Below are 25,830 nucleotides of genomic sequence, written 5' to 3'. Positions count from 1 at the left end.
GACCATGCGAGTTGAAATTAACAGTGTTTCTTACACCTGGTTACACTCTGTTGCAGCAGTCACTGTTAAATTGGAATAAGATACACGGTCAAATGTTGTGAAGTAGTGCGTGTGTGACCTGAGAATGCAATATGCTGAAGCTCAGGGAAGAAGAGGAAAACGCCTGCTACGTCATGTCATACTATTGACGTAGTATTGACCCTTCTGCATTAAGTCATTTGATCATTGACTATTTAGCACGACGTTCTTATGGATTTCAGGCGTTGTTACTCATGAAGTCACAAAATACTCAAAATATTAACATGGCCTATTCAATTTAACTGTCTTGTTAACCATTTCATATTATCAATCCTAATTATTTATTTTTTGCACTACACCAACTAATGTTCCTTACATAAACGTATTACTGTTGTCATGTGTTTCGATTGTTCATAACATTGTATATTGTGCGAAGATTGTAAGAAGTGCAAGACAGATAATTTCCGATACAGTCAAGCCAGTTTATTCATGAGGCAAAGAACAATCAGAGTCTAACCATATGGTGACGTTTCTGTGGTTAGTAACTTCCCTTCTGTGAGTCATCATCACGCCACATCGGCAGCTTACAGAAACACCACCTTGCCAATGTCTCAAGAACACAGCACATGCTGAACCCTTAACAGTCTACATAATCCATCCAGAAATCAAAGAGACAGGAGAATAACATGCATTTATATCTTCTATATCTAATAGGGTTGATTATCTTAATCCCGTTAAAATATATACATTTGGGTATATAGAGTTTGAAATATATTGTAGAATTTTTGTATAACATAGATACTGTATATATAGATTTTGGAAGTCCATAGTCGTAAATTAAATGCAATATTCGAGAGAAAGAGAGAGAGAGTGAGCGAAAGAGAGGAGTATCGAGTACAAAATTCAATTGGATAATAATATTCATTCATCTGCACGTGACTCCAAAGTGCACGTCCTGGTACAGCATGAAGAGCTTCCACAGCATCATTACATACTCCTCTCAGGTTGATCATCAATCACAGTCCTAGACTGGATTTATATTGTTGCTTTCATTTCAACATTGTAACTCACTCCACTTGAACAGCGTCATCATCATCATAATAATAATAATAATACTTTGTCTAGTATATAATAATATAATATTAATATTTTTATAGATTTATACTATTCATGCCATTCAGATTTATACATGATCCCGTTTCTGTGTTACTGGACCAAAATCACTCCAAAGTGCACACTCTGGTGCAGCATCAAGAGTCTTCCAGCTTCCACAGCCAATAGACCTCAACCTCATCACGGTTATACCAATGCCACACCAACGTTTAGCATCGGTATAACCTCTGGTCTTGCATCTGCTCCATTGCTTTGTGGTTCGCTGGAACAACGCGCTCTCTTGAACCACTCGAACCAACTGTATTATTAGAAAGGGAAAAAAGGGCATCATCATAAATGAACATCATGTAAATATTTCAACCATATCAAAATGTATAATTCGAAGGAAAAAATCTCTTATTTTAAAGGAATAATTCATTCAGAAATTGTGCGGCGCACAATATTCTCAAGTTACCGTTTAATGTTATCCATAAGACATTGTGTGGCAAAGCCCTACTATCAACAGAATCTGTTTCAACAATCAATCAACAATAACCAGTCAGACCACATCAGTCTATTGATGATCTTTCTACCATTCGCTCTGTACACTTCCTTGTGTAGGCCTTGGCTCTATCGGGTGTTTAATCCATATTCAATTCAGTAATCAACTGTAGGCTAAACAGTCTTTAATGCACAAGAGCACAATACTATTGTTCGAACCCTCATAATATGGGTTTCAAACAGCCACACTGAACATCCAGAAGAATAGATGTAGGCCTACAAACACACACATTAGATTCACAGTAAAGAGAGACAAAATGTGGCGATCTAAGTGAAAATAATGTTTAGCCAACAGTGTATTACTGAATTGCACAAGAATTGATTGGGTGAAAAAGGTTCATAATTACTGGCTGCGACAATGAGGACATTTGACCGTAATCAAAAATGTTGTTTGCAATACCTGTTTTCTTTCTTTCTGCAGTGGTCCGCCGCAATGACCACCGCAATGACCACCACAATGACCACGACAGTACCCACCACAATCCCTCCAGTGACCTTCGGAGTCCAGAAAACAGCCGGAGGCGGGGTGCTGCTGGTTGTGGGGTCAACGTGTTCTACAAGCAGAAATACATTGAAGGGTCATTGGCAAAGCATCTGAATCTGAATCAACGCATAGTTAGACCACACACTAATGGCTAACACACTCAGCCTCCCCCAACAGGGTTTGCTTAACTCAGTTGAACCCATATGATGTCTGTGAAATTGCTGACTATATTTCAAATTAATCTACCGATTTTGGTGTTGAATATCTTGGTTTAGGGTTGGCGAACACTACAGATTATTCTAATTTAACGAGGTAAATGAAAGTTTTACTTTGGAATTCAGGGTTTATATACTATGCTGCTTTGAGCGCCGTAGATAAAAATAATAATCAACAGACGATTGGATCCAGGATAATTTGTCGGTGGGATTATCTGTAGAAGTACAATACTGACAGGTCAAGTTAATTGTACAGCCCTCAAAAGACTTCAGTTACACATTAGATGACCAAACAGCAAAAAACAACCAAAGTTCAGTAGAAAAGGGGAAAACATTCAAAATATAAGCAAATAACGACCACATTAGGTTCGCATGTTGCTACCTAATGTATGTTGCTACCCCACCTTGAGGTTCTGTTAGGGCAGTGAAGTTAGCTGTTGAAATAAACAGGCAAAGTAAACAAAAACTAAAACTTGAAAACCAACCATTCAAATAATTAAACTCTATACTCATTCTATAATTTTAGCAGGTCAAGTTAATTGTACAGCCCTCAAAAGACTTCAGTTACAAATTAGATGACCAAACAACAAGAACAACCAAAGTTCAATAGAGAAAGAGAAAACATTTAAAATAAAAACTAATAACCACATGTGGCCTATTCTGGTTCTATATATTAATTGTAGACATTCGTAATCTACCAGATAGCTAAGACAGAAGACAATAGGTTTGCATATTGCCATTTGTGGAGTTGGTGAAAGTAATGCATCCCTACCTTGATGTTCTGGTGCAGTAGTGCAGTTAGCTGTTGAAATAAGCATGCAAAGTAAACATTAAAATTTGAAAACCAACCATTCAAATAATTCAACTCTACACTCATTTTATCCCTAAAATATTCGTTCCATCAACACATCAGATTAACAGGAAATTATTTTAGGAAAATACAATTTGTTTTACATCAAAATAATGTTGACATTGGAATAATATTTTAAGCAAAAATACATTAATTCAAAATAAATATTCATGTTTCTCGTAGATAATAATCAAGTATAAAAATAAACTCACTTAGGCAGCAGATTGGATCGTAGTGCTACAATGAGAGGAGAAAAAGAACATGTGATTTACAGGAAATAAACTCTTCAAGTCAACGCTTAAAATTCTTTCTGGGACCTGGCTCAGAGTACGTAGTGCTTGGCCCTTGGTTCTATGAACATCCTAACTGTACCGACAGCGATATATTGTTTCTCTTTCTTCTGACAAAAATGCTAACTTGTCGCTTTGGATAAAAGTGTCTGCCAAATAAAGTGAAGGCGGCTCCGAGCACAAGATTTTGGAGCCCGAGGTGAGTCTGAGTCGATGTGTTTCACAGATGTATCTTCCATTTGGTAGTGCTGCAGTTTGGAAGTTGCAGAACAGATTCCGTAGCATTGATGGCTTCTAGCGGACGTCAATACCTCTTTATTTAATATTGCAATTGCAAAGGCAACATTTCTGATTCCTGCTTTCACTCGGACAAAACACTGAATATAGATCTATATTCTCCCAGGTGTTAACCAGTCATCAAGCCAAAGATTGGGTATCAGACTGGCACTTATATTCAAGGGGCTATTAATGATTGACCTTTTGTTTGAGGAGATAATAAATGAACAAATTGCTTGGGTGGAAGTGGTTAAGTGTCAAGTCATGTGTTGGACCAGAATGTAACAATAGCGATGTTCACAATTTATTTTACTTGTGGTAACATAGCCTTACATCCTACTTCTCAAACTGTAGGCCAGCAAAATCTGAGAGAAACCTTATGTGAGCTCGGAGGACAAGGTTGGTCCATGGTTATACAGCAGTAGCAATATCACAAATCTATTTCTTATTTTAATGAATAGGCTATTCATGAAACAAGGAATAATCCTGATATAGTGGCTATATTGTGAAGATATGATGTTTGGAAAGCAGACTCATTAAAGTTTTGTATCAGAACTGGTGCATCCGTATTTAAACACTGTGCGGAGATTGGGTCAGTGCCAGCTTCAGAAAATATTCAGAGATGACAACAATGCACAGTGCTTCCTATCTGAATGGATGTCAAGTACTACGGTTCTCTTACCTTAGGATAGCAATCAATTGTCACACAAACGTTCTTCCGGCATCCAAGCAAAGTGAGAGAGGAGTGAGATGAGGATATATTTCCATTATTGGGTTCGGTTTTAGTTGCCAGTGCGTCCTGTAGTTGAAGCATACAGGAGGAATGTGTAGGACTTTAGACATGATTGACAGCACTGTATTCACTTAAATTGTTTCATGCCTTCAAAATGTTGTGGATTACGTGGATTAGTTACGGGAATACTATACACCTTAATTTACCTAAAAGTTTGACTAAACACATCACACAAACATCCAATTTTTTCTCCTAAGTATTTTGTGGTCTTTTGCCAAATCTAATATGGCGCGTTTCCACCGGCGGGTGCCCTTAGGCCCGGCACGCCTTGGCCCAGTAGTGAAGGTGCGGTTTGGCCCAGCTCAGTTACGGTTACAGTGTAGTGAGTGTAACATAATTCACCTACAGTATTTTGTTATGTGTTGTTCTTTACACTGTGTTAGGCATGTCGTTTACTGTCTCGGTGTTTCAGGGATCGCTGTCCCTTTAAGGATTACGAGCATCGCATGACGGAGAACCCGATGCGGGATATGTTTCACTTGCAGCACGTTTTGATTCCTGTTTTCTCAAACGAAATAAACGAGTCACACAACTGTGTGCTCAACGTGCGAAATTGTATCTTTCATTCAATGCAATTTCCACAACAGTACCCTTATGCTAGGGCGGGGTTTAAGCCGGATGCAGATAGCCGCGGCAGCTACGTAAGCATCGTGACCTCATAGCAGCCCGACACAGTGTAGCCTGCTAATGAATCCAAGGACAAAGAGGAACGCGACACAATAAACAAACAGTAATAATGTAGGACGTCCAAGAAGGACGGCAAGCGCCCAGAAATACCTTGCGGGTACTGTGTTTGTTTGTTATTAACCCCCTGTCGCACGGAAGTGACGATTCTGTTTACCAATCAACGGACGGCGTGTGTAGGTGGAACTTGTTGGCACCCTTTCAGACGTCTTGGTACCCCAACGGAGGAGCACTGAGAGACATGTACGGCTAATCCCGGCTCAGTCCGGATCACGCCCACTTTTGGTGGTAAAAACGCGAACCGTACCGCAGCTATTCATACCGAACCAAACCGAACCCGCCAGTGGAAAGGCGCCATAAGAACACTATACTGTAGCCATCCAAGAATTCAAAATGGCGTCGTCCTGTATATCACTCCATGTCAAATTTAAGTACAAATTTGCTGCTTGAAATGAGCAATAAATAAATGCTTTGGAGTGCAACAGAAAAATAGTTTCTTAAAGACATTAACCCCACGATAACTAAAAAATGAATTATGTCAACATAATGCTAATAAAACGCTAGGCTATTCAACTCATTGAATAAAATATTCAGCCACTCATTTTAGTATCAATCACAATTATTAAATAACCCAGTAATCCACTTTAATAAATGTTTTACTTACATTAGAATCAGCCCAGCTGTATTCACACGTTGGATTGCTCTTAGGGTTTAAGATGTTGTACGTCGTTGCTTTGCCCTGATGGGTGATGATGCACTGGTCACCAAATTTGCCAACTGTAGATGACAGAGAAAGGGTGTCTAACTATATTGTGTATCTACAACAAAGAATTTAGAGACAACAATATGAACCTTTGTACAATCTTATCCTTGAAGAAATTAATCAGAATTAACATGTGGTAATCAAAAGAAAGATGTAGATCTGACACTGACAGACATTAAACGATAGGCCTACCAAATAAACAACGAAATCATTTTTAATTAAGACTAAGAAAAACATGACAGCCAGGCTCAATACAATTCTAATGAAGCTTATACAGATTAGTTTCAGCAGAGGAGGGTTGATTATGAAAAGGCCTAGTTTGAATTCTTGGCAAAGCCTAATAAAGGAGGCTCCTTTTATTAGGCTCCTATATTAGGCTCCTAATATAGGAGGGTCCTTTATCGGTTTTCAAAGAAAATGTCGCGCAGAAGTTTGCCGTCTTTCTTGGACGTCCTACATTCTTGCTCTTTGTTTATTGTGTTGCGTTCCTCTTTGTCCTTGGATTCATTAGCAGGCTACACTGTGTCGGGCTGCTATGAGGTCACGATGCTTACGTAGCTGCTGCGGCTTTTGCCATCCAGCTTAAACCCGCCCTACCATAAGGGTACTGTAACCGTAACTGAGCTGGGCCAAACCGCACCTTCACTACTGGGCAAAGGCGCTGGGCCTAGGAGGTGCACCACACGCCATAAACAAAGTAGCCTACCCTGACCCAAACTAAAACAGAATTCAACTAGATAGACGTGCGGTTTTACCACAAGGCATAAGGCCTGGGGCTGCGTCAGCCAAAGGGCCACTTGTATTTTTTAAAATGTTCCTTTCTCATCACTCCAAACGAGTGCCAAACTATTGCTTGCAATGAAGCAGCATCAAGAGTGCAGAAGGAAAGTGTCAGAGGCGACTCAGACAGACAGCAGTAGAATTGCATCACCCCAACCACAGAGCCACCTGCGCAAAGCTAACGAGAGCAGCAGATGTGTGAGTGATCATTGGCGAAGACCCCCTCCTTATGGCCAGATCAACTGACAGATAAAGGTAAGGTAAATAAAGGCCCCATACAAATAAGGGTCATCAAGTTACCAAAAAAAACAGAAACATACCCAAGGAGGTTAGCAAGATAAAACTATAAGATGAAATGAAATGATGAAATACGGGGGAGACATTAACTCATGTTTTTAGTCAGGCTGAACGGAACCTAGCATGTCAAGGCCATTCAGTGAGGTAAGTATTGTGCTGTGATAATGGACTGTACACCTGACAAAAGTAATCCAGACATTCGTAATCTACCAGATAGATTAATCCATTGTCTTGCGTGTGGTAAACTGTAAAAAGATGTTTGGGAGCATTCTTTGGGATTTGTTGCGTCCATGACACAAACTTGAAAAGGACTGTATGATACCTTCATCATGCATCTAGAAAAACTCAAAGTAAACATCTCTGACTGTCGTGGCCAAACAAATCACAAAGAAAGCCACCTGCAGGGGAAACACCAGGGTGTACATAAGAGAATGCTGGACACAAACAAGGAATTCCAGTGAGCCACACCTTAAACCTGGTGATCGGTGACTCAGCCTCTGTGCAGTCAGTGGGCTTCTTTGAACTTTCCCAGGGACTTGACAACCTGTTACTCTCTGCAATGTTGGGACATTATGCCGGAGCATTCACAGTTGACCCTCAAGAATCGGTCTATAACCAGAAGGGAATGCAGAATAGACAATGCGAAAGTCCTCCCGTACCAAATGCTTTAATTTTTGGAACCCTTGACTGCACTTGGGAACAAACAAATTGGGAACAAAGTGGTAATATACCTCTTCCTCTCCTCATGGCACGGACTATGTACTGCTAATGGATTATTTTTCTCTTTAACCAGAAATTGCGTAACTGAAGGACACCACAGCCTCTGACGGGATGCCCCACATCAAGTCTTTCTTAACGAGCCTGGCAAACAAGACACTGGACCTCAATTCAGCTGTAGATCCTAAGCTGAATTTGCTAAAACATACAGATTCCCAAACCTCACATGGACTCGGGAAACAATATCTAGCCCTTTTTAACTACCGAGCCACACTACTGGCTCACAGGAAGTCACCTGCAGAACTGTTGTTTAACAGAAAACAAGGCCACAAGAACTTATTGAATACCAAACTAGCAGAGGTGGTGACAGAGTGACTCAAACCAGCAAGTGGAGCAAGAGGGATGATTGTCTCTAATATGAGCAAGTCACTACGAAGGTGATGTAAATAACAATGTTATTCACTCAACTGTAATTTATTGATGGTCCCTAAGTGGAACCCCTTGGACTATATATATATATATATATATATATATATATATATATATATATATATATATATGTGTCATTCCTGTCAAACACAACCATAATGATGTAAGTATGACCACATTATAACTAGTAATAACCTCGAACACTATACACTTACACTTAACTACACCTATGTTTTTTATTATTTAACTTACTTAAACTGTTTTAGTTTCTCTTAATACTGACTATTTATTTTATTATTATTTATTATGGTGATCGATGCTGCTACTTATTTTTTTTTACATATTTTAATTCATAGGCCTACTTATCTTGATTTACTTTATCTTGTATTGCGGCCGCTATGTGGCTGTTGAGGAATCAAGCCTAAGAATTTAACTCCTGTGTAGTTAATAAGATGCAATGAAAGATGTAATAAAAGCACTTCTGATTCCGATTTTGATTCGGTAGTATCTGTGTAAACCTGTCTACGTAGCGGTGTGTCAACATTCCATCCGATATAAACAATAGTTAGGTCTACATGCGAGTCGCTTGTACACCTCGCTGTTTATATCTGATGGAATGCATGACTAATAGTCGCATGATGCAACTATTTAGTCTTGCTTTTTATGTGTGGTTCGCTGAATAAATGTGTTGTTTATAAAGGATCCTTTCAAATATATACCGGCCCACACGCTCACTCCAAATATAGACCACGCAACAACACTTACCGCTCAATACAAATAGAAAAAGTTTCTTCCAGCCTAAAAAAAAGTCCATTCCAACTCCAAATTTGACTAATTCGATCCTTTGTGGTATGGGCGCCTCGGGCTAGATATGATTCAGAGTGGTAAATGTTCAACACGTGGTTTATTCGCTGCTTTCATGCCGCCTCCATTCATTTCAATGAGGGAATGGCGGCAGAGGAGAGGCGTTTACAAAAGTGTCGGTAAACCCGGAAGCAGTTGCCTCCCACGTGAACGCGCACAGATTTTGCCCTACCGCTCAGCTTTCCCCGTGTTGAAACTTTCGGCGGCAGCAGCAGCAGTCGCTTTTGAAAATGCCTAGCCCTATCTCTTGTCTTTAGCTATCTCTTTTCTTTAGCGGAAACGGCAAAGTGGCCATGTTTGTAGTCTTATCTAACTTATCTACAAAATCATAAAACCTTCAATGGTGTTGTGTTATGTGGAGAAGAAACCATTCATAACTGTTGTTAGCTTGAAACATGTCGCTGAATAATTTACATCAAAAGTTAAACAAAAACTATTGCGTGCATGTGTGTGTTAAATAAAGGCAACTTTTTATAGGTTGTCCACGGCCAGGCAGAAATGACGCAATACCTGTTTGGAGACGGAGACAGATCTACCGCCCAGGAAACCCCATGACAGGAAGCAACATGTCAGCCATCACCTCCGGAGCTCAGAGACTCGCTCAGAGAGCTGCTAAGAGGCTCTGATGAGCTCGGAGCGGGACGCAGGGGAACAAGGGAGAGACATGCGAGGAACGGCACTTTCATCCGTTATATAAATATATCATACATAAATAAAATAATATCATTACTAAATAATTATGCAGGCTTTATAATAACAATTACAAAGAGTAATATTTAATTAATGTGCTGTGCTGTGATGCGTTTTCATCAGTGTGTAAAGGTGTGTGTGTGTATTTGTGTATGTGTGTGTGCGTAATACGATCAATGCTGAATGGAACACGTTTGTGCGTATGAATGTCACTGTGTGTGTTTGTGGGTGTGTGCCCGGATGTCTGTTCATGTACTCCAATTAATGTACATTGTAAGACATGTGTGTGTCTGTCTGTGTAGGCTTTTTCATGTTTGTGTGCGTGTCTGTGTGTTTGTCGGTGTGTGGGTTTGTGGGTGTTTGCGTGCGTGTCTGTGTAAATGTGTGTCTGTGTGTGTGCTCTTTTATGTTTGTCTGCGGGTGTGTCTGTGTGAGTTTTTGGATGTTTGTGTGTGGGTGTGTGTCTGTGTGTGCGCTTGTGCATGTTTGTGTGTCTGTGCGAGTGGGTGTCTGTGAGTGTGTGTCTTTATGTCTGTGTGTGTGTGTAAGTCTGTGAGTGTGTGTGTGTCTGTGAGTGTGTGTCTGCATGTCTCTGTGAGTGTGTGTGCTCGGTGAGAACCTACCAGATAAACTTTCCTTGGTGCCTGCAGGCGTCTGAGGGGAGCCGAAGGTGGACCTCGGAGGGGCTGCATATTGCATGACTGCAGCAGTCAGCCCCACTCAGCTCTTCCAGGGGCAGAACCCCGGCTACACACGTATAAATAGACAGAAACACACACAGCCACACGCTTTCATGTCTCGTTTAAAAGGTGGGACGATTCGGTTCTTCTCAAAGCCAAACCAATGTGTCAAAGGTCAAACACAACACACAAACATTTCTGTTGGAAATCCATATCCTGCATTCACTCCAATTCAAGTGCTCTGTTTCCAGAACTTTGCTGAGGATACGTTACATCATTTAGACAACATTTAGGGTGCAAACCCTTTTTGGACATTGTCTTAATTTTACCAGTTGTAAACATACTCACACTCAACCACCCTCCAGAACAGAAACCGCCTGCAGAGGACTGCCACTGTATGTTCCAAAATCATTGGGTTACTTCTCAGGACTCTGTCTGCCGTGTATGACCATCTAACATGCGGGTTAGCGAAACGCATCATGCAGGACCCTTCACACTCCCTCTTCTCATCGTTCGAGTGGCTCCCATCGGGTCGCCGGCTTCGCTGCCCTGCCTGCAGGACACAGAGGAGAAGGGCTACCTTTGTGCCAAGGGCTGTCACGCTCCTCAACTCAAATTTCCTGTCTATCTACCCCATTGCACATTTATGTTTAGTTAATTTTATGTACATTCTTGGCAGATATCTGTTTTTTCTTTTTTATTACATTTACATTTAGGGCATTTAGCAGACGCTTTTATCCAAAGCGACTTACAATAAGTGCATTTGTTACAATTAGTACATTTGTCATAAGAAGTGAAACAATATATCGCTGTCGGTACAGTAAAGATGTTCATAGAACCAAGTGCAAGTATTACAATCGCTAGGCTAACCCATTCCCCGTGTAAAGCAACGATAGCAGCTACTGTAGATGCTACACAATTAAGTACCTTGAATAAGTGCAATGTACAAGTGCCAGGACGTACAACATTCAATAGTGGCTGTGCATTGGTTTCTTTGCAGAGTCGAGGTGAACTCTGAACAGGTGAGTTTTGAGTCTTTTGCGGAAGCTGGTGAGCGACTCTGCGATCCTGACATAGGTAGGGAGCTCGATCCACCACTGAGGTCCCAAAACAGAGAAAAGTTGTGACTTCGCTGATCGACCTTTGCTTGCTCTTAGCGATGGCGGTACCAGACGTCCAGCTGAGGTAGTTGAGCGGAGGGATCGAGCTGGGGTGTGTGGCTTTACTAATGCTTGGAGGTAGGCAGGGGCAGTTCCATCGACTGCCTTGTATGCCAGTACCATCATCTTGAATCTTTTTATATTGTCCATAACTTATTTATTTATTTATTTATCTATTTTTAGTTGTGTTTGTCATTGTTGTTATGTCTGCTCTACGTGCCTTACCTTTAATTGCCCCCTGGGGATAAATAAAGTTTCTCGAATCTTGAAAACAGATATATGAACACTTCTGCTATTAAGGAGATTTATTTGTGCTTATTAAGTTTGCCACACGTATGGTGCTTTCAATGCACAAGGAACAAGCAGCATCACAAACGACCTAGGATAAATAGATGCAATCGTGGTAGAGTACAATTACTAGTAGTACTACTAAAAGTAGAAGCAGCAGTAATGGTAATCTTTGCAGAAGTAGTATTAGTGGTCGCATCAGTGGTATCAATAGTGTTCGTCATCCTAGTCGTTTGTCTGTTTCCCTGGTCGTTTCTCTAGATCCATCGCAGCCGTCCTTAGCGATGTGTTACCGGAGGGGAACCAGACATACCGTCATGTGTTCCACTCATGGAGCGGATCACAGGTGGACCAACACCTGCTCTCTCCTCCCAGCTCCACACAGGAGAGGATAACGTCCCACAATGTCGGCTACATTAGAAGTTAAAACTACATTTGTGATTATCACTTATTCACTGCTAATCCCAGCATAGGAAGACATATAGGGGAATTGTCACAGGCATGGATCACAAGCATGCATGCACGCAAACACACACACACACACACACACACACACACATGCAAACTCGCATACAAAACGGACATGCAAGCACACAAACACACATGCAGGTCTACACACAGACATGCACACACACACACACGCACACACACAAGCACGAATACACACATGCATGCCCACACATCCACAAACACACACACACACACACACACATGCACACACACACACACACACACACACACACACACACACACACACACACACACACACACACACACACACATACAGCTAGGAATGTAATGTTACCTTGTGTTATCACCCAGACAAACACAGGGACATGTGTTGGTATAAACCCCTAGTGTAAATGTTTAATGTTATAAGCAAACCAAGAGCTTGTTCAGCTGGGTCTGATAAAACTCTGGCCTTTGTGTGGGTGGTCATACATATTTAAAGATTGCGCGTGTGTGTGTATGTGTGTGTGTGTGTGTGTGTGTGCACATAGGCACATCGTGTCTATGTATTTACAGGACATGAGAAAGTGTTTTAAATACAGAGGAAACAAACAGAACTGGTTTCAAAATATGTGTTCTGCGAGAAGCTAATAAGTTATCTTTCAGCTGAATAAAAAGTAAATTGCATTGCACACTATTCAGCATCAACTTTCATCACAAATTGATTCCCAGTGACTTTAAGATACAGACCATTAAGGAGCAGTTACCCTAACCCTAAAGCAAGGGCATCTTGCTCGAGGATACCAAAAGGCAGACACATCAGGAATCAAACCCCGAATCTTTTGGCTTTACCTTTCGGCCAGAGTCGAACTCAGGACCCTTCAGCTATATAGCTTTATGCTATATAAGATGCTATGTAAGCAAACCCTACTTCCTGCCAGTCAAGAGCGCGTCAAACCTACTTTACAGTCATCAGGCCTGAACTGTGTTTGCAGGCTTAAATCAAAACATGGCATCATCACATCCCTCACAATTGGCTCAAGACGCCAGAATCTTCTGAGATGACCCCATCCTCTCGCATCTCTGGAGATTAAATAGTTTTGGCAGGGAAACACTTTGAGACATTGAATACTCGTTATAAGAGTGACACTGCTACGTGCCACTCGTCAAGTGTCACATAGCAGTATCACAAAGTGCTTGCGTTGTTCAAAGTTGTTCAAAGAATTCCCAAGAACTTTCCACAGAATATTCCAGGAATAAATCGGTGGAATTAATCGTTCTAGAAAAGAAGATTCCGTGGAATGGAAGGTTCTCGAAGAGAACACTAACCAGAACGTTCCATGGAATGGAAGGTTCTCCTCCATATTAAGACGGTTGGAGTAGCCAGGAACACCGAAAGGAGGAGAAGATGGGAGAGGAGGAGGAGATGAGAGAGGAGGAGGAGATGAGAGAGGAGGAGGAGATGGGAGAGGAGGAGGAGATGGGAGAGGAGGAGGAGATGAGAGAGGAGGAGGAGATGGGAGAGGAGGAGGAGGAGGTGGGAGAGGAGGAGGAGGAGAGGGGAGAGGAGGAGGAGATGGGAGAGGAAGAGGAGGAGGTGGGAGAGGAGGAGGAGGAGAGGGGAGAGGAGGAGGAGGAGGTGTGAGAGGAGGAGGAGGAGAGGGGAGAGGAAGAGGAGGAGGTGGGAGAGGAGGAGGAGGAGAGGGGAGAGGAGGTGGGAGAGAAGGAGTAGGAGAGGGGAGAGGAGGTGGGAGAGGAGGAGGAGGAGATGGGAGAGGAGGAGGAGGAGATGGGAGAGGAGGAGGAGGAGAGGGGAGAGGAGGTGGGAGAGAAGGCCGTGTCAGGTCCCATCAGAGGGGGGCGCCTCACCCCTCACAGGGCCACTCCGGGGCCTCCCTGTAGTGGGGGGGGGGGGGGGGGGGGGAGCCTCTCAGGACGGCCCGCAGAGAGGGGCTCTGGCACACACACTCACACACACACACACATACATACACACATACACTCAGACACACACACACTCACACACACACACACACACACACACACATACATACACACACACTCAGACACACACACACACACACACACACTCAGACACACACACACAGACACACACACACACACTCCGACACACACACATTCATACTAATACTCACACACTAACCCGCTAACTCAAACACTCACACACTCAAACACACTCAGACACACACACACAGACACACACACACACACACACTCCGACACACACACATTCATACTAATACTCACACACTAACCCGCTAACTCAAACACACACTCACACACACACGCAGACACTCACACACTAACACATACTAACCTGCTAAAATTCACTCATACTAACGCACACACACACACTAACACGATAACTCATACACATGCACACACCCACACACACACAAACACATGCTAACTCACACACACTCACACATACACACACACTCAGACACTAACCGCTAACATTCACACACTGAGTCAGAGTAACACACACAAACTCACTAAGACGATAACTCATACACTAACACACACACACACACTCCGACACACACACATTCATACTAATACTCACACACTAACCCGCTAACTCAAACACTCACACACACACACACACACGCACACGCACACACACACACACGCACACACACACACACTCTCACTCTCACACACACTCACACTCTCAAACGTGCGCCCTGAGACCACAGTGCTTCCCGCGGAGCAACAGCCTGATTTAATCATCAAACTTTTATGACCGTTCTGAGGAGTGTTGAGATTGAGAGGGTATGCTAAGTGCGTATGTGTGTCGGAGTGCGTCTGTGTGTGTGTGTGTGCATGGCATGCATGTGTGTGTCTTGCACAGAGAAACAGTTTTGGACCAGGCCCTTAAACTAACAGGGTTCATGACATGCTGCGACCTGCGAGCCGACTGCTGTCCTTACATTTACATTTAGGGCATTTAGCAGACGCTTTTATCCAAAGCGACTTACAATAAGTGCATTTGTTACAATTAGTACATTTGTCATAAGAAGTGAAACAATATATCGCTGTCGGTACAGTAAAGATGTTCATAGAACCAAGTGCAAGTATTACAATCGCTAGGCTAACCCATTCCCCGTGTAAAGCAACGATAGCAGCTACTGTAGATGCTACACAATTCAATGTCCTTACCGCCTTTTTAAAGAAACAGGAGGCACTAGAGAGAGAGAACAGGTATGAAGGTATGTTCCTGTTGTGAGACGCACGCAGCACAGCATGGGGGGGGGGGGGGGGGGCATTCAACCAGGAGGGTGTAGGTGACAATAGTCTTCTCAGCCTAGCGAATGGCAGGCAATGACGTATTTATCGAGAGCGACTTCCAATAATATTCTTTCTTCTGACAAGTACATTTTGTCAGAAGAAAGAGAAACAACAATATATCGCTGTCGGTACAGTAAGGATGTTCACAGAATCAAGTGGCAAGCACTAACTATCACTAGGTTAACCCATTCCCCGTATACTACACAGATAGCTAGGGTAAGATGCTACACCATGCTCATTGCTCAGTACTATTTTTAAAGTGCCAGGACGCACAACATAGAGTAAGTGCGGACATTAAGAGACAGTTTAAACGTGTAGGCTATAGAGTCGTATCAGTGCTGTAAATATGCTGTAAGAAAATGCAAATAAGCAACCTTATTGTTATATTGTCCAAACAAAGGTTCTATAATAAAGAGCTCACTGCACGACGCACCCTTCGTGCTCGTCTCGTTAACGATAACGCGAAGTCCCCGAAGAACACGTCGGCGTGGGCGGGAGTAGGTTGTGACTGCGCGAGGGGAGGCCCGGTGACACGTGATTGGCTGATGGGCTGCGACAGGCCGTCCCCGCGTCACGCGGGCCAGCAGATGCTCGGATGACAGCCGATGAAATATTGAAGGGGAGACACTTGGACCCGTGATGGAGGAGAGGAGAGGCGGGAGAGATGGAGGAGAGGAGAGGCGGGAGAGACGGAGAGGCTCCGAACGGCTGCTCTAGTGGTGAAGTCACGCCCCTTCCGGTAGAGCCCATAGGACCCATGAGATCGAAAAATATGAATGGGTTTCAATGGAGAGAAAGTAATTATTTTCTGGTCCCAGTCTTTATATGCCCCGGATTACACATATGTTGTTTGTGGATTTAAATGATATTTTTTTTCATGTCAAGAGTTTGACCCTTTATTGTGTAATTGTTCAGTTAAAGGCTGTAGAGAAAACACAATGAGAAAGCATCGGCATAACTGAAACTCTACACATCCCCCGACTCATAATGGTTTTCACCTCTTTCGATGCTTTTATCCTCCCCTTAGAAAAAACCTAACATTATCAAACTTCTTCACGAAAATGTTTAGTTTTCTTTGCATGAAAAAATATCATTTAAATCCACAAACAACATATTTGTAATCTGGGGCATATAAAGACTGGGACCAGAAAATAATTACTTTCTCTCCATTGAAACCCATTCATAGTTTTCGATCTCATAGCCAAAAACCAAATCAACCTTACTTGATCTTAGTTACATCTTATATTAGAAAGCATGAGACTCTACAGAACCCGATCTAAAGATCCGCATTAGAATATAAGTGAGAATAATTCCTCGCAAGTTCTTCACCCTCATAGCACTAACGTCATTCCATCAGGCTCCTACCGGTCCGAGAGCTTTCATTTATCGCTCTCTAGTGGCCGGAAACCATGTACTACATATAAATCACAGGCCCGAAAATGCATCTGCACTCTTGGAAATATTCATACAGAAGGGCATAATCAAACCACTACAAATAATCACGAATAATGAATTCATGCCAATTTCTGTTATGTTTCTTAAATACGCAAAAAATATAAAACATACACCAGTTTAGAAATTATAATATATTTATTACCACACCATATCCACATACGTTCAAGTCAGATACCTAATACAGTTCAACAAAGCCAGCCGGCCACCACCTCAACCCCAGGAACAGTTCACACAGACAATGACTGACGGTTCACAGTGACGTCACAGTAAAAGTCAATCTGAGCGGCATGCCAGAATGACTTGTAGCTGGTTGCATATTCATGTAAAACTGTTGCATAATTACGCACTGTGCAAACAAGACCTTCAAAACTTTGGCAACACACAAAAGACCGGACATAAAACCCCATTGTTCAGGATCACAATGTTTTGAAACATTGTTTGTGCATATGTCTCAACTGCTTCTAACTTGTTTATGGAAACCAGGGCAACCGAGGCTGCCCCCGCATAAAGATGGCAGAATTATGGTAATCCTCCATGACAATAGACTCCTGTTTAAAGAGAACATCAGTGAAGGCAGACTCTGTGGAAGACGAATGGCACAACACACCTATATGCTGGCCAGGCCGACAGACGTATTACACAGCCCATTTCACACAGATTCATCGATCCACAGAACAAAAGAAATCACTGCTGCAGGTACGACTACAGAGTTGTAAAGAGGGCGCAGAAAAAGGCAAGAAAGCAAGAATGTGAAATGTAACAAAAAAAATCCTCTCTGCTCCTCCCATTGGGAGGTCTTCCTACAGCTGTGATTGACAGGCCAGGTAGATCTCCAGACCAATCAGCGAAGAGATGTCTTCATTGGTCAGGCGCTCAGCCAACCAAAACAGATCTTCTCACAGAGCGTTTCACTCGTTATCAGCTGACGGTTACGTCCTTTGTACAAAATAGATTCATGTTGCACTTTTTAAAACATCACCTATAGCACCTTTATTACACAGGACATACCTAGACAAAGCTGAAGGGACCTTTAGGGTCTGTACCATCCAGAACAGACAATAGTGTTTACCTCACGGTTCACAATTCATCGTTCCCCCAACTTTATGCGTCAGGTTCATCTTACGACACAAAACCAATGGAAAGCTTATCTGAGACACCAGAGATAAATTAAATAGTCAGTGAGAGAAATGGTTCAACCTTGTTCACGCAGCTTTCGCTCGGGTTGAAATATTTCAACCGAACTGAATTTCGCTTGATGCTGAGTCACTCGTGAAAAGTTTGCTCACACAGGTAACGCAAGGCGAATATTCGCACCTTTAGAGTTTAAAAACGGAAACACAACCAACAGATGTAAAATGATAGTTGTACTATATTCAATGATGTTTACACTTATAAGTGGGCTACACTAAACTCGGATTAAACATTTTTTAAACCACTGCCTCTTTTCAGATAGGCTGCACATGATTCTAAGTATGAAAATAGATAAGATGACTTTCTAAACATTTCATTACAAAAACATGTAAACATTTAAAAGGTAGGGCTTGTGTGTTGGCAATTATGTGTGCATGAGGCTGTCAAAAAAGAAATCTGTTAAAAAAAAAGTATTTTTAGAAAGCTAAAAAGCACAATTCTTACATATTTACATAACAATTAAAACAAAAATTTAAAAACGTACACAGAGACGAATAAACGGTTCAGCAGCACAGTTCACATGATGAAGAGGAATGTTCAGGCCGGCCAATCAGAGTGCTCGCTCCGCCGCCTGCCCGGGGTGTGCTCTGTGCTGTGCTTCTCTTCTGGAGGTCAACAGAGACGGCAGGTTGACCTTCGACCTTGATAGTTCAAGACCAAGGGGAGAACGAGGTTGACTGTCAACTGTGCTTTAGAGATAAAGTTTCATTTGATACGAACTGTGTTTCAGGAACGGAATTAAAAGAAGAGATAAACCATCACCATGGTTAGCAAAAATAATAAAAATCTTTATCCAAAAATTAAAAAATAAAAGTAAACATTTGTGAGTGGTCTTCGAACCGGTCCATGAGGCAAGAAGGCTGAAAAATAATAATTTAGAAATATTTTTCTGATAAGCTCCCAGAAAAAAAAAAAGCAAGGAATGTAATTTGTCTTTGAAAAATAATTTCCGATTATCATACATCAATAAGCGGTCTTTCAAAAAGCCTCTTTGTTGCATTACCTGGCTACCACTCCAGACATGTCCAATCTTCATTGTGTCCATCACCACAAATATCCTCCTCTTCCTCAAAGAACATGGCTTCCTCTTCTTCCTCCGTCTGCTGGCCCTTCAGCCACGAGTTCTGAACCGCAGGAAGAGCAGAGAAAGCAGTCAGTTAAAACCAGTAAGAACCGAAATAACACGAGTGATGAGAGTTCATCAACGTCCAATTGCAACAGAATATACGAAGGACTTTGAGCCTATTTTATCGTTCAGCGGACGTTGTTATCCAAAGCGACGTTGACTTCTTTCAGATGCATTCCGATAAAGAGCAGGTCTGGGTTCTGGGGTGCCTTGCGTCAAGGGGGCCTACCGGGTTAGGGTTAGGCTACGGACATAGGGGAATCAGACCGGGAACCTTTGATCGGCAGGGACTCAAACCTCTTGGATCACTCGGCTATCCCGACATGAACTAGGCCGTTTGGTCGATGCTTTTATCCCAAGTGTGGCTAGAGTTTATCCGATTCCGATACCGGTATCGGAAATTACTCCGATACTGCCGAAAATACAGCACTGGGTATCGGTCAGTACGCAAGTCAATGCGCCGACCCGATACCATCAGGTGACTCGTTTACTACACAGGGAACATCACAAACACTACGGTGCTATGATACGTTCGTTAATGGTGGCAAAGTCGGAATGAGAAACGCGTCATTTCCGACAACGTGTGTTCGAGCTACCAAGCCGTAAAAAAAATTTATGCTCCCGCTAAGCTACAAGAATACAAATTATTATATTATTATAATTAGAGATTCTAAATGTAGATGATCGAGTGAACAGTAGGTGAACCGACTCTACATTGCCGTCGTAAGAGAACCCTTCAGTAAGAACAAGTGCTATAAGTAGTTACAATGCTAGATGCTGTATCGGTATATACTTCGGTATCGGCCCGATACTCAAGTCAGGTATCGGGAAGGGAAAGAATTGTATCGGAACATCTCTAAGTATGGCCGAGTGTTTTCACTCAGGATAAATCCGGTAGGCCGACCGCACACGTGGGGGTTCGGACCCTCACCCTTTCACCGGCCAGGAGTCGCCCACCCTAACCGCGCGGCCACCCACCTGTCTGTCTTTACAGCCGCTGTCGCGGGGCGAGCCGGGGTAGGGGCCGTTGCGGGCCCCCGCGGCCAGGTCCAGCACCACCTCGTCCTGGTGCATGGGCAGGGGGGCCCCGCCGCGCTCCTGGAGGGCCAGCACCAGCACCGTCATGTTGTCTGCCCGCAGCATCCTCTGCTTCCAGAACACCAGCGCCGTGCGGCCCAGCCGCGCCGCGCACGACTGGCCCCTGGGGCCCTGGGGGGCACCAGCGCTACGGTTAGCTCGCTACAGGAAGCTCGCTACGGTTAGCTCGCTACAGGAAGCTCGCTACGGTTAGCTCGCTACAGGAAGCTCGCTACGGTTAGCACGCTACAGGAAGCTCGCTACGGTTAGCTCGCTGCAGGAAGCTCACTACGGTTAGCTCGCTACAGTTAGCTTGCTACAGCCTCGTCGCGCACAGCTGGCCCCTGGGGCCATGGGACACCAGCGCTACAGTTAGCTCGCTAAAGTTAGCTTGCTAAAGGTAGCCCGTTACTTAGCACGTTATTTAGCTTGTTAGAGTTAGCACGTTATTTAGCTTGTTAGAGTTAGCTCGTCACAGCGGCATGGCTCACGACTGGCCCCTACGGCCCTGCGCCGCGGGGACACCAGCGGTACAGTTAGCTCCTTACAGTTAGCTCCATACAGTTAGCCTCTTACAATTAGCTCCTTACAGTTAGCTCACTACAGAAAGCTCACTAAAGAAAGCTCACTACAGTTAGCTCCATACAGTTAGCTCCATACAGTTAGCTCCTTACAGTTAGCTCCTTACAGTTAGCTCCTTACATTTAGCTCCTTACAGTTAGCTCACTACAGTAAGCTCACTACAGTAAGCTCACTTCAGTAAGCTTGTTACAGTTAGCTCGTTACCGTTAGCTTGCTACCGTTAGCTTGTGAGTTAGCTCATCAGTTCGCCTGTTAGTTAGCTCATTAGTTGGCATTTTACATTTTTTAACTTGTTGCAGCTGTATCTCGGATGAAGCCAGCAGTAATTCTGCCACTCGCTGAATGGCGCTAACACTGTCGTCCAGCTGGATAGAATGAACCACAGTAACCCGTATGGATCGGCCGCGTGAGACAGAAACACGACGAGCGAGACGGAGAGAGGGCACGCACCACCATCTTGTCGTGGCTGTAGCACATGTTGACGGCGTCCTTGGGGGACATCATGTTCCACAGGCCGTCGCTGCCCAGGATGACGTAGCGGTGGCGCGCGGGGTCAAGGGTCACCACGGCCGTGTCGGGCTCGGGGGAGACCACGAACTCCCCGCTGTAGAAGTCGTAGCTCCAGAGGTCTCCTTGACAACCGGGACGAGAGGGAGGGGGGATAGTCCGTCAGTGAGTCTGTTACAGTTAGCTTGTTACAGTTAGCCCGTTACAGTTAGCCCGTTACAGTTAGCTTGTAACAGTTAGCCCGTTACAGTTAGCCCGTTACAGTTAGCCCGTTACAGTTAGCCCGTTACAGTTAGCCCGTTACAGTTAGCCCGTTTCAGTTAGCCCGTTTCAGTTAGCCCGTTAATGTCGTTTCTTTCTTCTGACGAATGTACTTATTTTAAGTCGCTTGGATAAAAGCCTCTGCCAAATGCCCCTGAATGTAAATGTAAATGTGGATTTCTACATGACCCTGCCCACCCCAGACAGCGGTTAAGGGTCAAGGGTCAGCACTGAAGAGGGAGAGGAGTCTGGTTTTACCGAGGGCCCGGGCGACCGCTAGGAAGGGGATCTGGTCTATGACCGTACTCCGGCGGACCGGCCCGTTGTGGGTCAGCCGGGGCCTCTTCCACACGACCCGGTTCACCCCCGACTTCTTCATCACACTAGAGACACACAAACGGCTCGTCACAAACAATAATCTCACCCAACACAAGGCTAGGGGCGACCAGGAAGACTCCATGACTGTAACACCATCCCTGACCGACCACCACATGCACAGAACTGGGTCAGCCAAACCGGTTCAAACCAGCGCGGTACATGTCCAGTCATCATCAACAGCTGAAACTAATCACGATGTCCTCCTCGCTACTCCTGAGTGTGGAGGTGTCCCCGAGCGAGACGCCTCACCCGGACTGCTCCCGACCAGCCGGCTGTCGCCCTGCGGGGCCGACTCCGCCGCGGGTGAACGTGAGGCAGTGGTGTAAAGCGCTTCGAGTGGCCGCCGGTTAGAAAGGCGTTGTATGAAGGTTCACCATTTACCCACAGGACCAGACATGAAGCACCGCGTGCACGCCTCACCTGCCCCCCAGCCTCTCGATCCGTTCCCTCTCCTCCGGCACCTCCGGCTTGTGATCCTGCGTCACCTCCAGCGCCTTCAGCCGGACGTCCGAGTCCTCGTCCCTCTCCCCCACCACCACCGCCGAGTCGCCCACGTGCGCCACGTACATCTGGGTGCCCCGGATCACCACCACGCTGGCCGTGGTTCCCGAGGTGCTGGGCAGGCCCGTGGGGGTCTTGGGCCACTCCGCTGGGGACGGGGGACGGGGACGGGGACAAGAGACCGGGCGAGAGGGGTACGGGGGACGATTGGATTAGAAATGGATTAGTCATGACCCCCCCCACACGCCTACACTTTAAAACAAACACTGTGTGTTGTACGTCCTGGCACTTAATGTACGCACTTATTGTATGTTATGCGTCCTTGCACTTGAAAACAGTACTTAGAATCTTATCCTAGCTATCTTTGTTGTGTACGGGCAATGGGTTAACCTAGTGATCGTTAGTGCTCGGCACTTGGTTCTAGGAACAGCCTTACCGTACCGACAGAGATATATCGTTGTTTCTCTTTCTTTGGACAAATGAACTCATTGTAAGTCACTTTGGATAAAAGCGTTTGCTGAATGTAAACGTGAAAAATGGTCAATAGTTGATCCAGCACTCCTATTGGGTCAGTCAGAGCGATACTCGCGGCTCATATCGTCACTGCGGACCCTTTCCTCCGAGGGGTTGTGATGTCATAAAGGGGGCGGGTAGGGGTCTGACTCTAGGACGATTAAGGTAAGGCGGCAGACATCGGGGCTCGAACCCGGAACCTTCCAGCCGAGTCTTACAAACTAACCTCAAGACCGTACTCCACCTCCGGCCTAATGAAGCAAGTGGAACAACAGGTAGTAAGAGACATGGAGGGGATGGATCTTCACGGAGAAGAACCATCCTCTCTGTGTGTATATTATCTTAGATGTCCATGAGTCACTCTGTATCATTGCGGCCCCGTGCTGATTCATTGTTCTGACCCTTCTCCTATGGAGGGTCGAGCCATGGGGGCGGTTTTGGACGGACCTTCCTCCTCGCACGGGTCGTTCCTCATGGTGAGGAATGCGCCGTGACTCCCACAGGGCGAGTGCTACACTTCTCCTGTGGGTGCGAGCTCGGCTTGCGACCCACTCCCCTGTTAGATAACTAACATGTGCAGGGATAACACAACACCTATGTTTCAAACAAACTATGAGCCTTACCTCCGCAAATGGTCAATGGACTGCATTTCTACAGCACTTTCCTAAACAGTGACCACTCAAACGCCTTTACAATAATGCCTCAGATTCGCACGTTCAAACACCGACCAGCCACACAAGGCGACCACCAGGCCGTCGGGAGCTGTGTCTTGCTCAGGGACACCCCGACACTCAGCTAGGAGGAGCCGGGGTTCTGACTGGCAACCTTCTGTTCACCAGCCAACCCGCCCTACCTCCTGATCCTAATGCCGCCCCACACAGAAACGCGCTCTTACGCACACAGATCTCCTTGCGGACTTACGCAGTTTTTTCCACATGGCGTGGTGGCAGGCGATGAATCCTCTACGTAGGGCGGCGCACACCTCCTCGTTTTCCCGGGACCAGAAGCCCCTCTGGGTCCTCAGGAGGTCCCAGAGGTGGTCCCGGGCGAAGTGCGCTGCCTCCCGGCCCCCGTGGCCGTCAAACACCGCGAAAAACGCCACGGACCGGCTCGTGTGGACCGTGGTGTGTGCGGTGCCCCCCGTGGAGGGGGTCTCAGGTCCCTGGCCCCCAATGGAGGTGTTCTCCACCCACACGGTGGACTCCGGCCCAAGGGGCGTTTGCGCGGATTGCGGAGAAGTCCGGTGTGGTGGAGCTGCTGCCGTGGGCTTCTTCCCACCTCCTTCTCCACCTTCCTGCTCCTCTGGTTCATGGTCCTGCACTACCGGGTCCCCAACGGTCCGGGACCCTGGGGGGTCCTCGCCGATCCCGGACCCCGGGGGGTCCTCCCCACCCCGAGACCCGGGGGGCTCCTCCGGTTCGACCCTCACCTGGAACACGTCCTCCATGTAGCGCCTCCCGCCCCGGGCGGAGAAGGCGCTGATGCGGAACGCGATGTCCTCCTCCATGCTAGTTCGGATGATAAATATGATTTTATATTAATAAATATGTTCCTTATGTTTCTAATTTGAACCGGTTTGTTTTGCCGCGACGCGTCCTTCCGTCCCTTTTTGTTTATCTTCCTCCGGCGCGGGTCGTGATGACGTCAGGACGTACGGACTTACGTGATCACGTAGGTTGGAGGGGAGACGCGTCACGTCATCCCGTCTATTGCGCCAATCAGGCACAATAATATATTCTATAAATATAACATTACATTGTATCGATTGTTTTACTGTTAGTATAAATTGCAGTATTCAGAAGAGATGACGACATTTGGGATTACAAATTAAAATGAATGCTGTGTAATATTATAATGATAATGTGAAGAACCTCATTCAAATAAAACACACAGGCAGCCCTTAAATCAAAATTAAATAAAATACAAACAATTTCACACGTATAGAACAGCCACAACACCATCTCCATCATCAACACATCGATGTGTGAGCAGAATGGAGAGTTGATGGAGCAGACCCTCTTCATGTTTCTGATGACAAAACATCTTTCACACAGGATTGACTTTCCAAGGGCAGGCTGTCTATGGCCTGACTCAAGGAGGTACTGTTCCTGGAAGTGCATGTAAGCCCCTTTACATCAGGTTTCAGTACCTATACACAGACCTCTAAGTTGGAAGTGTTGTCATAGTGAGCACACTTCAATTCAATCAACTAAAGTTTCGATGGACCCTCAAAGAGATCGGTATGACCACAAAGAGGTCTGCTGCCACTCAGAACATGACACGCCTGTCAGTAACTGAATTAGATGGGAGATTGTACAACTCTCTCAACCTATCTCTCTCTCTCTATCTCTCTCTCTCTCTGTATCTCTGTATCTCGCTGTCTATCTCTCTCTCCCTCTCTCTCTCTCGCTACCTCTCTCACTACCTCTCTCGCTCTCTCTCTCTCTCTCTCTCTCTCCCCCCCTCCCTCTACCTGTCCCTAGTGAACAGTGAGCCATCCCCCCCCCCCCCCCTCCTGTCTCGCCCCTCTCTGTCATTCCACCACA

General features: G+C 44.9%; 1 protein-coding gene and 1 long non-coding RNA gene across 3 annotated transcripts; both read right to left on the bottom strand.

Annotated features, from left to right (window-relative positions):
- Positions 1-372: 372 nt before the first annotated feature.
- Positions 373-6,047, bottom strand: LOC307077406. Its single transcript, XR_013811937.1, has 6 exons — positions 5,928-6,047; positions 4,469-4,585; positions 3,433-3,457; positions 3,143-3,172; positions 2,072-2,225; positions 373-1,429 (listed from the first exon to the last, which is right to left on the bottom strand). It is a non-coding gene; the product is annotated as an uncharacterized lncRNA (long non-coding RNA).
- An 11,322-nt stretch (positions 6,048-17,369) lies between these two features.
- On the bottom strand, positions 17,370-24,875 carry LOC307076682 (protein phosphatase 1D-like). Of its 2 annotated transcripts, XM_079737767.1 has the most exons (7): positions 24,206-24,875; positions 22,691-22,919; positions 22,151-22,275; positions 21,575-21,756; positions 20,444-20,674; positions 19,343-19,463; positions 17,370-18,980 (listed from the first exon to the last, which is right to left on the bottom strand). In XM_079737767.1, the coding sequence occupies exons 1-6, from the start codon at positions 24,789-24,791 to the stop codon at positions 19,347-19,349; spliced, it is 1,470 nt and encodes a 489-aa protein (XP_079593893.1). In that variant the 5' UTR covers positions 24,792-24,875; the 3' UTR covers positions 17,370-18,980; positions 19,343-19,346. The 2 variants fall into 2 exon arrangements, with proteins under 2 accessions (XP_079593893.1, XP_079593892.1); XM_079737766.1 differs by having other exon boundaries at positions 17,370-19,463.
- Positions 24,876-25,830: the final 955 nt, after the last annotated feature.

The sequence above is a fragment of the Pollachius pollachius genome (genome assembly GCF_949987615.1).
Source record: "Pollachius pollachius genome assembly, chromosome: 6".
NCBI classification, from domain to species: domain Eukaryota; kingdom Metazoa; phylum Chordata; class Actinopteri; order Gadiformes; family Gadidae; genus Pollachius; species Pollachius pollachius.
This window is presented reverse-complemented; position numbering and strand designations above follow the sequence as displayed.

Coding starts and splice junctions, on each gene's coding strand:
- LOC307076682 (XM_079737766.1), bottom strand. CDS start 24,791: ATGGAGGAGGACATCGCGTTCCGCATCAGCGCCTTCTCCGCCCGGGGC. Junction 20,675..21,574: donor ACAGCCACGACAAGATGGTG/GTGCGTGCCCTC, acceptor GGTGCCCCCCAG/GGCCCCAGGGGCCAGTCGTG. Junction 19,464..20,443: donor GCGGCTGTAAAGACAGACAG/GTGGGTGGCCGC, acceptor CCTGCGGTTCAG/AACTCGTGGCTGAAGGGCCA.